At 49.2% G+C, this 16610-nt stretch overlaps 1 protein-coding gene across 2 annotated transcripts in view; it reads right to left on the bottom strand.

The window, feature by feature from the left end:
* l(3)73Ah (lethal (3) 73Ah) overlaps positions 1-10694 on the bottom strand; it is an 85269-nt gene extending 74575 nt beyond the window's left edge. For both annotated transcript variants that reach the window (XM_068357048.1, XM_068357047.1), the window contains exon 1: positions 10537-10694. In XM_068357048.1, coding sequence (XP_068213149.1) covers positions 10537-10548 — 12 coding nt within the window. In that variant the 5' untranslated portion in view covers positions 10549-10694. The remainder of the gene's footprint in view (positions 1-10536) is intronic.
* Between the last annotated feature and the right edge of the window lie 5916 nt (positions 10695-16610).

Here is a 16610-nt window from a genome sequence, read left to right as displayed (position 1 = left end):
GGGACCCCCAGATTCTGAGTCTAGCCAACAACTCAGGAGCGAGCCTGAATGTTGCCTTCCCCTCTTCCTTAGAAAGGGGGGAGTCGTAAGAGACCAAGAAGATTGCTTACACACTGGCCGTGGCCAGAGTGAGCAGGAGACCCAAGGCGGAATACAATCCGAGGCCTGTCGTAAAGGGTCTTGAGAAGATCTCTTAAAGGACTAAAAGTCCGAGCCATGCTCCAAGTTAGGGGTCTTCCTCCGACTAGGGCAGGGACGATCGTAGCTTCGCATGAGCGAGGATAGATCCAGCGGGCAGGAAAAAGTTATTCCTTTAAGCCTGAAGGTCAGGAAAAGGCTGAGCGACAGGCTTCATTGCCGAGAGCGGAAAGGAGTTTCCTCCCGCCGAAAGGCAATAAGACCGTTAATGCTGGAGAAGAGGCCTCAAGGGAAGAGGTATATCTCCCACGGCACCAACCACCTTAGACTCTTCACTTTGCCTGGGAGACCCCTGTGGATGACTATCTCAGATGACGCGACCTCCGTACCGCGACTGTAGCGGGTTGTCTCTTCTTGAGGAGGAAGCGTAATGTCTCCAGGCATGAAGCCGAAGCGACGCCCCGGTTCGGGAGAGATGTCGCAGTGTGGTTGCTTGAGTAGTCTGCGCCGTGGGAGAAGCTCTCCAGGGAGTTCCGTCAGGGGAAGCAGAGGGTCCAGAAACCGTTCTGCGCATAGTCCCAGTGGAGCTCTCCCATTGAAAGGTTGACAGACAACCTGGTCTTGTTGAGACCCATTGTCCACAGACAAAAAGGAGGGAAGACGCAGGCATCGAAGTTGTCCCACCATCACCGGAATGCATCTTGCCAGAGTCTCGGGGTCTGAGACTGGGGGGGAAGAATAGCGGAAGCTTGAGGTTCCAAGCTGTCGCGATCAGGTCCCCCAGACCAGCACTTGCTGGTTACCCAAGGTCAAAGACCCCCAGGTACACTCTCTCTACGAGGCTCTGCTCGGATAGTCTGAGAGAACATTCCCCTGCCTGGAATGAGAGAGCCGATGGTGGTATTGAGAGAATCTCAATCATCCCGGTATCTCTACTGCAAGATGTGAAGGTGTGAAAATGCGTCCCCTGCTGGTTAGAATACGCCAGAATCATGAAGTCGACGCGCACGGGGCGACTCGGCAGGAGCTGTAGGATCTGTAGAGGGGCCAGACTAAGGCCCTTAAGCCTGCCTGAATGATGGAGAGGTATCCTTCAGGTCTTGACCATAGGCCTGGACCGGAACATGCCCCCCCTCCCCCTTTCCTTTGACGAGTCCGAAAACCGCATCAAGAATGTGGGGAAAGGACGAGAATATCCACTACCATCAAGAGGCTCCATAGGTCAACACCCATTGCAGGTCTAATAGTTCCGCTGGTCCCATAGGGCCAGGGAGTCCGGTTAAACATTGCCTGAAGCCACCGGAACTTGGATCGCCCCACATGGAACTTATCCTGAGGCGACCGTTCGGACTATAGACGGGTCAATGAGGAAAGGAGAACTAGGAAACGTTCCAAGGTAGGGCTGAAAGCTCTGCTTGACTGAGAACAGGTACTGCGACTCTCCTCAGTCTTGCCACAGTCAACCGAAAGGAAGGCTCGGAGGATGTGGTAACAGAATCTGGCGTCCCCAGGTGGTCACCCATCCAAGTAACGACGTTGCTTAACCTCGCTGGACGGACGAGAAGCGGGGTTTCCAACGTGGTAAGGCCGTTGACTCAATATCATGGCCAGATACTCCAGATGTTGAGGCAGAGGAAGAGAAGGCTCCAAGCAAAATACCATGAGCCCACACTCATGGTAAGCATCCGGAAGCTTGTCCCGGCGCTGAAGAAGGTCGAACCCGAGCCTACCGGAGTTGACCAGCCCTCCAAACAGCAGAGGAGGCGGAAGCCTGCACCTGAGCGGCCAAGAGGAAGGCAGGGAGAGTTCTCTGGGGAAACAAACCTGCTATGCCACGGCGGGATAGCCACACTGCATCATAAGCAGGAATACTTGCAGTCTAGGCTGAATTCGACGAGCACCCTGGAAGATGGATGGAATGGAAACTGAAAGTACCCGTCCTTCCGATCCAGGGTTTAAGGAGTCCTGTCGCCTCGTTACCAGTCTGATCGATTCTGCTGGTCTACGCTGGCCGAAGTTTGTTCGACAAACTTGATCAGGGCTGAGAGGTCGACTACGGACATCCCCTCTCAGATCCTTCCTTACAAGAAAGGATCGACTGAGGGGGCCGGGGGTGAAGCCGTCGATGATCCTAAGGAAGACCTTCGCCTAAGGTATGGATCATTCTGCCCAACCGGGCAACTCTGCTGACGCTATGGCATAGAGGTTCAGAGACACTGAATTCGCTGACAGAGACGGCAGGCGCGATATCCTTAGCTAATCACAGAGATTGTGCGGGAATGGGCATCGGGAAGCTGTCATTCGGATGAGTAACCTTAAGCATCCTCCCAGCGAAAAACCTGCAATCCTAGAGTTCGTGAACTCCTTTTAGGACTATGCCCCCCCCGGGGGAGTCTCCCGTGCCATCTGTTCCTGACAGGAGGAAACTGCAATTGGACACCTTGCCCCAGTTGTCGTAGCCGATAACTTAGGCCGACGTGGTTGAAAGAAAAGGGCGCTGGAGCCCTGCAGAGTCTGGAAGAAAGCGCCTTGGAGGAGTGAAACCGGAAGTCGATTTCCTCCGCACAGCAGCTGTCTAAGTCTCTGTCCTTGGGCACAAACAAACTCTTCTCAAGGATGGAAGGGTGTCTGAGGTCGTCGACCTCCACAGATGAGACACCCGAAGGAAGCCCTCAGTCAGCGCGTCCAGATGGTACAACATCGAGCTTGTCCGCAAGTTAGATACTTAACGACGAAAGGCCAAGGTGCCTGAGCTCGAGAGGAGGAAAGTACCCTTGATCTTCCTGTAGCTTCCTTGAACCAAACCTCGGGCCGTAACCGAGGAGGGAAAGAACCTGGTAAGCTCCCAGAGGAAGAGGTAAGCAGTCACCCCTTGTCCGATGGAGAAATCTCGAACGGAAAGCCCCCCCGCCAAAAATCCTTCCAGGGAATGACGGGGAAGGGCTAACCCAGGTTCAGGAAAGAGGAGTGTTGCTCAGATCTCCCTTAAGTTTCTCCTATTCTTGCAAGTGCCATGCTCTGCGTTTACGGGGTGAGGTCGTGTTCTGGAAATACGCTCCAGAAGAACTCGCCAGGCTGGCCATGCTGCGAAAACCCCATTGGGAATCGTGGTTGCAATCACCCTGGAGCTCGCGCGACGGAAATTCAAAGATTTCCGCGTGGGCGAACGTGGAAGCGCCCATGCGCGGTAACGCAAACGAAGGTGAGCGAAGGAGCGCAGAAAGAGGGCGAGAGCTGGTGGTAGGAAGGGCGAGAGCTGGTGGTCGGCGAGCGATAACCCATAGACGAGCAATGGATACTGCAAGAAATAAGCCGACGTTTGTGCGAAGAAACACTGTAGGTTCGCGCGACAGAACACCATCCGTCCGCGCGATGGAAAAACCGTTGGTTCGCGCGTGGGCGAACATTGGAGAGCATGGGCGCGGACGCGCATGAGCGTAGACGTGCAGGCACGTGGGCGTGTGGGCGCGCAGACACGCAGGCGAGCGGTCGTGAGGGTGGGCAGGTGGATGAGAGCGAGTCCGAGGCGGCGAACGCAAGCGTTAGCGCTATGGCGAGGAAACGCGCTGCCGCGTGGGCGAGGAAGACCGCTGGCGATATGGATCAACAAGCGATCGGTGGTGAGCTGGTGAGCGCTAACGCGCAGGTTGGCAATGGCGCGTTGTGTTATGCCGACGCGATGGTCGAGCAGCATGCGCAGGTGAGTGATCGTGCGTTGGCGAGCAGTATGCGAAGGTGAGCGATCGCGCGATGGTGATCAGCATGCGCCGTGTCGCGCGATGGTGATCAGTATGCCAGGGTCGCGCGATGGCGAGCAGCATCTGCAGGTGGGCGATCGCGCGATGGCGAACAGCATCCGCAGTTGAGGGTCGATGGTGATCAGCATGCGCAGGGTCGAGCGATGGTGATCAGCATCCGCAGGTGTGCGGTCGCGCGATGGCGATCAGCATCCGCAGGTGTGCGGTCGCGCGATGGCGATCAGCATCCGCAGGTGTGCGGTCGCGCGATGGCGATCAGCATCCGCAGGTGTGCGGTCGCGCGATGGCGATCAGCATCCGCAGGTGTGCGGTCGCGCGATGGCGATCAGCATCCGCAGGTGTGCGGTCGCGCGATGGCGATCAGCATCCGCAGTTGAGGGTCGCGCGATGGCGATCAGCATCCGCAGTTGAGGGTCGCGCGATGGCGATCAGCATCCGCAGTTGAGGGTCGCGCGATGGCGATCAGCATCCGCAGTTGAGGGTCGCGCGATGGCGATCAGCATCCGCAGTTGAGGGTCGCGCGATGGCGATCAGCACCCGCAGTTGAGGGTCGCGCGATGGCGATCAGCATGCGCAGGTGAGCTAGTAGCTGGCGAACCATGTTCCTTCAGAAGTGTTGGAGAACGTTGGCGTGCCGGCTGTAACACACGCGGGCGATCCGGAGATCGCCGAGAGACAGGTGATCGCTGGCGAGCTGATGATCGCTGGCGAGCTGATGACCGCTGACGAGCAGAAGGCTACGCGTGGAAGCCTGCGCATAGAAGAAGAGTCCTTGACCCCGACCTGAACCGAAGTTCTAGATCGCGAGGGCGAACGTGGGCGCACAGGGCGCGTAACAGGAACCAACAGGAACAGCAGGGATGATCATCTTGAAAGCGCTGACGAACAGGAGAGCGCTGATGAGCAGAAGAGCGCCTGTGTGCTAACACTGAGCAGGAGCAGGAGAGAACACAGCAGAAGGGCGCGCAGGGAAACCCTGACACGCAAGGGAAGAACCCCCGTGGGGGCAACCCTTTGCCCCGAAGGGATCGTTGTCCGCCGGGAGACTGATGTCCGTCGGAAGACCGCTGTCCGTCAGGAAGACCGTTGTCCGTCGGGAAGACCGTTGCCCGTCGGAAGACGAGATCAGACTGCTGTCCATCTGCACCAAGGCGGAAGATCGAGAAAAAGGAGTTGTAGGCTGCAAACGGAGATCCAAAAAGGCGCCTCAAGCACCCTTATAGGGAAATGAGAGGCCCTTACGACGAGGCGGACGGTGGGCCTTACGGCGAGGGAGGCCAACAGCAACAGCAACAGAAGAAACCTCCGAAGAGGAGTCTCTATGAGTGTACTCTCTCGCGAACGAAAGAGAAACACTTCGTGGAAGAGACTGGTCAGCCAGTGACCTAAAAGGAGCAATCCTCCGAAGAGGAGCTCCTGCAGTTGCCCAGCCCCTTGAGCGAAACTGCAGGTGCGACCGCTCAGCACCAAGAGCATAGTCGCACGAAAAAAAGGCAAGAGAAGAACCCCCCAAAAGGGGAAAAACTCAAGCCTGGACAGGAAAAAACTTCCCTCGGAAGGAAAGTTACCTGCCCAAGGAGGCAAGCCTCCTGAGAGTTCTAAAATGAACTGGAGAGCTGTCCGTCGTCACGGGAGTACTTCCAGTAGAAGGAGACACGCCCCTGACGAAAATACAAGGGGGGAGGCAGCAACAGCCTAATCCCCAGGACTCAACCAGACAGCTCACACCGTTGCCATATTACAGAAACGAACTAGATTGGTAACTGTAAAAAAATAAAACAAATAATATTAGTACACATTCATTCCCCCGGGAAGGCTCCGAAGAGGAATCCCGAGGGAAAGGAACAAGAATTACACAACAGGCACGTGCCCTGACAACCACTTACACTCACGGAAGGAGAGCTGTTACCAAAACAGAATTATAACAATTATAATTATGTAACTATGTAATTATGTAATTTAAAAATGAATGAACACTAAAGAAAGAACGAAAACCCCGAAAGGAATCATTCTACAAGCTGAAAAACAAAAAACAACTACAATTAGATTCATAACTAATTGAGACAAACGTACGGCGTAGCAACCCCCCCACACGGAAAGGAAGCTACAAGGGCGTAGTAACACGTAGTAAAAGGGTGAACGACCTCAAGAGAGAGAGAGAGAAAGACATAAGTCAAACTCGATCGCCACCCATAAAATTACGCCGTGGTGGCCTAACTGCCGAGGACTCCACGTAGATATCGAACACTACACACACAAATCTGAAAAGGAAACTTACTTATTTCTATACTCAAATATATATAGAAACATGAAAACATGTTTACATATATATTGAGTAAATGAAAAGTAAGCGATTAAGTAAAGACAAAACAAACAATGGCTGCCAAGAGAGGACCAAGACAGAGACGTCTGTCACAGTCCGAGCCAAAAGTGAAAGTGAGTATTCACCTGTGTGTAAGGGGGAGGAGGGGTAGCTATCTACCACTCCCCTACCCCCCCGCTAACTAGCGCGGGGGTAATACACCCTCGTTAAATTCTAATGGCTCGCCATTTCAGCTACGCTAAAAGGTAACCCTTTGTAAATAGCGTGGTTTGTATTTCGGTTACGGAACAAAGAGTGATTTTCAGCAATAATAATGGTCAGAAATGCAAAATAAGCACGAGATAACCACTTGTAAAAATATATGGTTTATGTAGGTGGCTGAAAACAGGCCAAAACGTGATTAACTAACACTTTTGGTTCCCAGGTCACAACCCATAGCCAGGGGACAGGGCCCCATGGACATCCCTTCCCAGGTCACAAACCCTAGCCAGGGGGGAAACCACCCCAACCCCCTTCCCAGGTCACAAACCCTAGCCAGGGGGGAAACCACCCCAACCCCCTTCCCAGGTCACAAACCCTAGCCAGGGGGGAAACCACCCCAACCCCCTTCCCAGGTCACAAACCCTAGCCAGGGGGGAAACCACCCCAACCCCCTTCCCAGGTCACAAACCCTAGCCAGGGGGGAAACCACCCCAACCCCCTTCCCAGGTCACAAACCCTAGCCAGGGGGGAAACCACCCCAACCCCCTTCCCAGGTCACAAACCCTAGCCAGGGGGGAAACCACCCCAACCCCCTTCCCAGGTCACAAACCCTAGCCAGGGGGGAAACCACCCCAACCCCCTTCCCAGGTCACAAACCCTAGCCAGGGGGGAAACCACCCCAACCCCCTCCCCAGGTCACAAACCCTAGCCAGGGGGGAAACCACCCCAACCCCCTTCCCAGGTCACAAACCCTAGCCAGGGGGGAAACCACCCCAACCCCCTTCCCAGGTCACAAACCCTAGCCAGGGGGGAAACCACCCCAACCCCCTTCCCAGGTCACAAACCCTAGCCAGGGGGGAAACCACCCCAACCCCCTTCCCAGGTCACAAACCCTAGCCAGGGGGGAAACCACCCCAACCCCCTTCCCAGGTCACAAACCCTAGCCAGGGGGGAAACCACCCCAACCCCCTTCCCAGGTCACAAACCCTAGCCAGGGGGGAAACCACCCCAACCCCCTCCCCAGGTCACAAACCCTAGCCAGGGGGGAAACCACCCCAACCCCCTTCCCAGGTCACAAACCCTAGCCAGGGGGGAAACCACCCCAACCCCCTTCCCAGGTCACAAACCCTAGCCAGGGGGGAAACCACCCCAACCCCCTCCCCAGGTCACAAACCCTAGCCAGGGGGGAAACCACCCCAACCCCCTTCCCAGGTCACAAACCCTAGCCAGGGGGGAAACCACCCCAACCCCCTTCCCAGGTCACAAACCCTAGCCAGGGGGGAAACCACCCCAACCCCCTTCCCAGGTCACAAACCCTAGCCAGGGGGGAAACCACCCCAACCCCCTTCCCAGGTCACAAACCCTAGCCAGGGGGGAAACCACCCCAACCCCCTTCCCAGGTCACAAACCCTAGCCAGGGGGGAAACCACCCCAACCCCCTTCCCAGGTCACAAACCCTAGCCAGGGGGGAAACCACCCCAACCCCCTTCCCAGGTCACAAACCCTAGCCAGGGGGGAAACCACCCCAACCCCCTTCCCAGGTCACAAACCCTAGCCAGGGGGGAAACCACCCCAACCCCCTCCCCAGGTCACAAACCCTAGCCAGGGGGGAAACCACCCCAACCCCCTTCCCAGGTCACAAACCCTAGCCAGGGGGGAAACCACCCCAACCCCCTTCCCAGGTCACAAACCCTAGCCAGGGGGGAAACCACCCCAACCCCCTTCCCAGGTCACAAACCCTAGCCAGGGGGGAAACCACCCCAACCCCCTCCCCAGGTCACAAACCCTAGCCAGGGGGGAAACCACCCCAACCCCCTCCCCAGGTCACAAACCCTAGCCAGGGGGGAAACCACCCCAACCCCCTCCCCAGGTCACAAACCCTAGCCAGGGGGGAAACCACCCCAACCCCCTTCCCAGGTCACAAACCCTAGCCAGGGGGGAAACCACCCCAACCCCCTTCCCAGGTCACAAACCCTAGCCAGGGGGGAAACCACCCCAACCCCCTTCCCAGGTCACAAACCCTAGCCAGGGGGGAAACCACCCCAACCCCCTTCCCAGGTCACAAACCCTAGCCAGGGGGGAAACCACCCCAACCCCCTTCCCAGGTCACAAACCCTAGCCAGGGGGGAAACCACCCCAACCCCCTCCCCAGGTCACAAACCCTAGCCAGGGGGGAAACCACCCCAACCCCCTTCCCAGGTCACAAACCCTAGCCAGGGGGGAAACCACCCCAACCCCCTTCCCAGGTCACAAACCCTAGCCAGGGGGGAAACCACCCCAACCCCCTTCCCAGGTCACAAACCCTAGCCAGGGGGGAAACCACCCCAACCCCCTTCCCAGGTCACAAACCCTAGCCAGAGGGGAAACCACCCCAACCCCCTTCCCAGGTCACAAACCCTAGCCAGGGGGGAAACCACCCCAACCCCCTTCCCAGGTCACAAACCCTAGCCAGGGGGGAAACCACCCCAACCCCCTCCCCAGGTCACAAACGAAATGTAAATCACAAATAAATCCCAACATTATGATATTGTAAATCACAATTACTGTAATTCCTTACCTTATGATTGATACATGCATCTTTTTTTTTTCTTGGCAATCTTTACAAAAGCTTTGCAGTAGAAAATGTGGTGGTCTTCCCTAAAAATTAAGTCAGAATCGAACCTTTGTGGGATAACACAATGAGCATTTAAAAAATGTGCATCATTATCTCGCAATTATTTTTTAATTTCACATGATAACAATACCATACATGGAATGGAGAGCATTTCCATCATAATCAATTACCAACATAAATGAAATTACACTAAATTTTGAAATAGATTGACGTCTTTGTGATGATGGTCAAGTTGAAAATGAAGGGGGTGGAGAAAAAAAAATGGCTGTTGTAGAGCAACATCCAGGAGCTTATGAATTAGTACTTGTAAGCTGTAATTGGTTTAAAAAAATCACCTAACAGATACATCATTTCAAATGCACAGATAGCTCCCCAAAACCGATCGGAAGCAAGCATGCGTGATAAGTCCCTTTCAGTCACTCAGATGTAAATAATGGACTTGAAGTGAAAAACATACTTCACAATGTAATCAGCCGATACGTAACTTATTGTACCCCAGCCCCCATTAAACACACAGAGAAAAACGAGCCTTTGTATATCAGCGGCCAGTTCCTCCAGCGAGCATAAAATATGGACACCAACTAACCTAACCTAACCTACAAGCCGTGTTCTTACCTAATTACCTAACAAGGGGGCTAACGTCCCCCTACGACCCCCCCTTACACTGCCGTATTCTTAGTCGGCCGACATCCTACATACAGGTGGCCGCTATCATAAATACACCCCAAGAAAAATACCAAACTAGCCAACACTCGTACATTTCTTATAGTGAATTCCAATTTTGAAAGTAATCAAAGTATCATACATTTACCCAAAATAGTGCATTTGCAAAGAGCTCTGATATCATAAGAGTTCCATTGTTCTATAATGAAACCATATTTGCATCATAACAGTTTAAGGTACCCTTAAGTACCCCAGGAACACAATTTCTTCAAGGTCTTTATATACCAGCAGCCAGTTCCTCACGCATTCATTAAAAATAGACATCAACTAACCTAAACTTTCCCCCCTAACCTAACCTACAAGCCGTGTCCTTACCTACTTACCTAATGGGGGGGCTAACGGCCCCTTTCGACCCCCCTTACACTGCAGTATTCTAAGTTAGACATAATAATACATACAGGTGGCCACCATTATACAAACACCCCTTTTCTTCATTAGAAATATTGTGCTATAGTAAATATTTACCACACTGACCTGTTCTGTCCTAACTAGAAAGCTCCCTAAACTTATATTTAAGGAAAGTAAATTCACTCTTATTAGGTATAAATTCATTCTTGATAAGTCTAAATTCATTCTCAGTAAGTCTAAATTCGTTGAATAGGTGTCTAAATTTTCTGACTAATTACAACTTGAGTCTTAGGTAAAGGCAAACTGGAAGAGTAAGACTACACTAAGGTGAGTTACTCTCACCTCGATTACCTTTCCCAAATCTAATACAATAATTAACAGTAAAATAAACTAATGAAACCAAAAATACATTATTGTAACTCTAACGATACCTTTTCCAACATAAAAAATGTATAAAATAAAGTAGAAAGATGAGTGAAGGGTCGTCCCTGGGATATCACAAAAGGGTCTAAATTCCTGGACCAAAACAATGCCGGCAGTGTTGCCAATGACAAAACATATGTTTGGCTCCAATTTTAGGGATTGTGGTGATAACGTTGTGGTAACAAAGTCAAGTGTTTTATAAGAAAAAAAATAAACTTTCGCTTGTATTGAATTAAAAGCTTAATATAAAGACGACTGGTGAAATCTAACAGATGCCCTTTGCATCAATAGGCGTAGGAGATGATGATGATGTAAACAACGTATTAGACCATCATAATTTTGGGGGACAATTAGACCATTGTCGTTTTTTAAACTAGGTGTGTAGTAATTTTTTATTTTTTATTCTCTCTTTTATTTTATTGCTGTCGCATATGTGATTATGAAACTGTACTGACTTTTTATGCCAATTGGCACTAAAGATATAACAATACAATATCGTTCTGTCAAAACTCCTTTTTATTATTCTTCCTCCAGCTTATTGCCAGTATAATAACATTACATGCTTCACCAATAAGTCGTGTGTGTGTGTGTGTGTGTGTGTGTGTGCATTTCTAGAATAAGAGAAAAATCTTATTGGTTTAGTTTAACAACACAAAATAAGCTCACCGAGCTACATGATGAAATGGAAACACGTAATAGAAGAAATTAACTATAATATAAGAACATTTGTAATGGAATCAACACAAGAGATGGGGGCAAAGGTTCTTAAATAGGTACAAAGAAAACTCAGAGAACGTCAGAAAACTAATAAAGAAAAGATTGAAAAAAAGAGGTTAAAATCCAAGAGATGGAATAGAATTTGCAGAACTACCCCAAACTAAAAACTAACTAAAATGCAAAATATTCGCAAACACAATCAGACATAAACTGGGGAAACACTAAAGTGAGGACGAAGTATCAAATTGACGAAAAGAAGACTTAGAACAGGGGGCCAATGGATGATTTCTTTAGAGGATGGAAATGGAAATATTATGGAGTGACAACTAAATTGCTGAGGATTTTTAATGCAATAGTTATATAAGAAATTACTTTGGTAATAAAAATAATGAAACGCCAGAATCAGTACCAAAGGTAACAGTATGAGAAGTAAAGAAACCATTAAAAGACACAAGAGGCAACAGCAGCAGAAGATGACTTAACAATTGATTTGATAATCGAAAGAGATTTCATAGTAGTAAAACTTGCAGAACTCAACACAAAATGTCTGTAGGAATGCTATGTTCCTAAGACTTTGAAAAATCTTCATCATTATGATAATTCACAAAAAGGGAGCCATGGCCCATAAGACCTGAAAAATTTCCACCCATTAAGTGTAGAAGTAAAACGACTGCCCATTTTTTTTATATATTCAACAACATAATAGCAACAGTACCAGCTGAACTCGGCTGAGTCCCTGGTTAGGCTGGAGGAACGTAGAGAGTAGTCCCCTTTTTGTTTTGTTTCTTTGTTGATGTCGGCTACCCCCCAAAATTGGGGGAAGTGCCTTGGTATATGGATGGATAATAGCAACAGGCTAGGTGATTACGAATTTTTAACATACATATGTAAAATATCTGGATAAATGGAACTCCTAAATAATGCACATAGAGATATAACACTACCATATTTTAACCAAAGAAATAAAAAAAAAAAGTTACATCAACATAAAGTTGGAAGTATGTAGACTATACCTAGAGTAATTCACTTATGAAACATAACATATCATAAACAAAAATATTCGCTCCTACGAAAAACTAGCATCAAACCTAGCAAACCACAATATACAATACAAATAAACTGTAAATTAAAAGATATACCATATATATATATATATATATATATATATATATATATATATATATATATATATATATATATATATATATATATATGTATGTATATATATATATATATATATATATATATATATATATATATATATATATATATATATATATATATGTATATAGAGTGAGGTGCGAGAGACTGACCATAATCGAGTGATGCTTTATTTCTGAGACGGACCAAATAAATTGACCTGTGCAGTGTGTAGACAGAATTTTAGTAACTCGTTGGACGGGTGACTGACCGACCGCGAACAGGTGAGAAATGCGGGGCATTTGTGTTTTCTTACATTGATTTTGTGATTAATATGAAAGCCCATGCTTGACATATAATAATGAGTCATACATAGAAATGAAGGGCAGATGATTCTGTGCGTAAATGCATAAACAATATTTACAGGGTATTTACACAGAGTGTACAATACTCAAAAGAGTGTTACAAGACAATCATTAAAAAGGGAACAGTTTTAATGATGGTATGAAAGGAAATGAATGAGTGAACATAACATGCATTTAATCTCCGTAGCGAGACGGGGGTTGCAGGCGGCCCCTTCGTCAGGACACTAGAACCGGAGGGCCGTTATCCTCAATACATGGTTGTAGGATGCCGCCCTGGTGGGGAGAACCAGGGGTTTCGACTGCTGGTTGTAGTTTCTTTGAACTGTGTCTGGTCAGGCTTCTTGTGTCTTCTATTTGCTTGTTCTGGGTAGGCACTCATAGGCGCCGCCCTTGCTGCTCATGCACGTCGATGTCTGTTTCTGTATGAGCAGGCTTTAATCTATCCACGGTCAGCCATTCTTCTGCTCTGGGGACCATGATTTTAAATGCCTTCTTTGTCCTCTCCAGTAAGCGATAGGGCCCTTTGTAAGGATGTGAGAGCGGAGGGCGGTGACCATCCTGTCTGATATTGCAGTATGGCGAGAGAAGCCTTATCGCAATCTAGACTGCGCCCTACCCTGTGTTTACCCTGATTATCCTTTTGGCAGTTTTTACTGCTGCTTCCGCTTTCCCATTTGACTATAGGTAATGTGCCAATGAAGATAGCAGACATTTCTCAGCTAACTAGGTTTGTGCCCCTGTCTGTGTACACTTCCTCTGGGGCAACCCCCACCCACCCCCTCTGGGAGTAGTCTCTTAGCACGGATATTACTCTTTGTAAATTATCAATATTGGGGAAGTGGGCTATTTCCAGCCATCCCATGAGCCTATCAGCTTACCTGCCCTTCTAATTGGAACTTATCAGCTGCCGTACATTAGAAATGTAGTCTGGGGGTGGTGTGATGGCTATTGACTCCTCTGGTAATAAAGCTGCATGCGTGTTGCAAAAAATGCATGAATCCCTGTGGATCTGAAGGTTGCCCTCCATGCTAGGCCAGTAGACTGACTGTCAGGCCCTCCTGAGCATGGAGTCAATTTGTTGGTGACCTGCAATAAGATTTGCTGTGATTTGTCGACTAAGTTCCTGAGGGATTGCCAGTCATACATACCCATCTTTAATGTGTAAAGTACTAGGTTTCCTGAAGTTGATAGGTCCTCTCTCACACCATAAACGGGCTTAAGGCAGGCTACCTCTGGCAACTTCTGTGGGTGCCAATTCCCTGCAGATACCTTTGCCATCAGTAACTGGTATACGCGGTCCTTGGCTGCCACTGAACTGACTGTTTTCTCCTCCATTGTGAGCTCCTCCAAATGTAGTGTCTCGATAGCTATTAAAGCGACGGCTGCTGCCATGTCATCCTCCAACTCAACATTCATTCTTTAGGGGAGATTTGCAGGGCAGGGAAACGAGAAAGAAAGTTGTCCGCACAATTTATCTTACCTGGTAGATACCTAATAGTAAATATATACTAGAGTGTCTTCTCCTTCATCCTAAACATTCTTGGGTTAACAATATCAGCCAAAGCTTTATCTCACAGGAGATTAGGGTGCGGTGGTCGATGATAAGGGTAAGGTTGGGGCATCCCAGGAGTAGCAATCTAGCCTTCCTTAGGCATCACAAGACATCCAGGGCCTCCCCCCTCTATTGCTGCCTAACTGGCCTAGGCAGGGGACAGGTATCTTTTTCTGCAGATGACAATTCTCCAACCGTTTTTACAGCAGAATGGTATATCAGTGGCTATGCAGCAGCAATACTACTGGAGGATGACGAATCCTATGCCTTCTCTGCTCCAATCAGTGAGGGAAACTGTGGGACAGGACTTGTCGTAGCAGGTGAGTCTGTTTCCAGCCAGCTTGCAGATGATGTCCAAAGCACTCTTGAACTTCTCTTGCAGATATGTGTCCCAAAATATGCGTTTACCCATCTGTTTCTTCTTCAGTAGGTCCATAAACGGTTCCATGATGGGTGCGGCCGTGAGGGACGGCATCAGTTGTTGATGAAACTGAATCATGACCTGATGTCTTTGATGGTGGGTGTGGGCGGCATGGGAAACTTCCGAATGGCGCCAAGGCTTTCCTCAGTCAGTTTATAGCCTTCCCAGCCTTAATGAAATCCAATAAACTCTGCTTCCCTTCTGTAAAATTTTAATAATTCTGGCTTGAGCATGATGCCCTTTGCTGCACATGTTGTCAGAAAGTCAGTGTGCCAGAAGGCTTCTTCAACCCCGCTGACATAGAGGAGGGTATCATCTATTCACTTGTACTTACGCGGTATATATATCCTTGATGGCATTATGAAACTGTCTTGTATGGGCATGTGATGCTGAATAGTGGCTTATGGGGGTTTTACGGTACTGGAAGCGACCCCAGGACATGATGAACATCATTAGGGGGCGAATTTCCTCATCGAGTTCCACCTGATGGAATCCCCAATATGCATTGGTTACTGTATTATAAGGGTGCCGGTGGATGCCAGATACCATATCAAATGGTGCTGGAGTGTGGTGGGTCTTCCTCCTATAGGAACCATTTAGGCATTGATAGTCCACTGTGTGTAGTGGATGGCCCACTTCTCTGCTACAACGACCATTCGCTATCCACTCTGTCGCCTCTCCTGGGGGGACTTCTTGGATTACGCCTTTCCATATGTCCTCTTCAATTTGGGCCTTCACCTCGACTTCCCAATGCTTGGGAACTGCTGCGGGAGTATGGCGAGTATATAGCAGGACGTTTGGCATCAGATGAATGTGGTGGGGCATTCCCACCATCACTGGTAATGGCTCCCTAGTCGTATGGAAGGTCGTCGATGAGAAATGCTGGGATAACCACTGCTCTAAATGAAGAACGTTTTCTTCGATGGGTGGTAGCAGAACCGTTGAAGGTCGTGAGGGTGGTGTCATACCGGTAGACCCACTCGCTGTTATAGGTCTAGGGAGATAATGCGGAAAGTCATCTGGGACAAGTTCAAGGTCCTTGCACACTGAGAGAGAGATATACAACGGCCTCACAGATTTCATGAATTACACCTCTTGCACACTGGTATGGTTTCCGAAGGAGATCCGGAAGGTCGCTATTCCCAGGCACTCCAACCTTAAGTTGGAGACATTTCTCAAGTCAGCCTGATGTTGCAATAGCATAGGCCTTAGCCTATAGTGAAGAATGATAACATTTCCGTGCCCGTGACGCATACATGTGTCCCTGTAGAGGCAACGCCACTTACATTCATGAACCTGGGCCCATCTTCTCCGCCTCTCTGACTATGACAGTGGGCTGGGAAAGGTAATGAGTTGTAGCAACAATTGCCCCTGTCACTACCAAGGCCGTTTCGCAGTCTGATGGTATCTTCCTGCTTCTGCAATAATTCTTGACATGGCCAGTCTTCTGGCAGTTATGGCAAGTGAGAGACCTCACCAGATATGCATTTTTTCTCAGGGGTGTGACTCCCTCCTCAGTTTCTGCACATACGTTTAGTGACAATGAGGTTTGGTGATGGTTGGTTTCTTCCCCATTGCATGGTAGCCGTCTTGGGGGTGGCGCCGGTACCACTTTCAAAATCAACTGGGGCAACTTCTGTGTGTTGTTGCCATCCTTATTGCCTTCTACATGCGTCCTGCCTGGATGCTTCAAATACACAACACATTGCCTATAAGCTATTGACACTTGTGAAAGACCCACATGATTGGAATAGTAGGTCTAGGGAATCAAGTGTTAAAAACATTTGATCCCCTAGACCTATTATGAGCATCCTTTATAAAATATATTCTGTTAAAATTCTGGCCTAGACCTACTATGAGCACCCTTAATAACATGTATTCTGACAG

Source organism: Palaemon carinicauda, chromosome 33 (assembly GCF_036898095.1).
Source record: "Palaemon carinicauda isolate YSFRI2023 chromosome 33, ASM3689809v2, whole genome shotgun sequence".
Taxonomy (NCBI): Eukaryota; Metazoa; Arthropoda; class Malacostraca; order Decapoda; family Palaemonidae; genus Palaemon; species Palaemon carinicauda.
The sequence above is the reverse complement of the archived record's forward strand: the minus strand, read 5'-3'. Positions and strand labels throughout refer to the sequence as shown.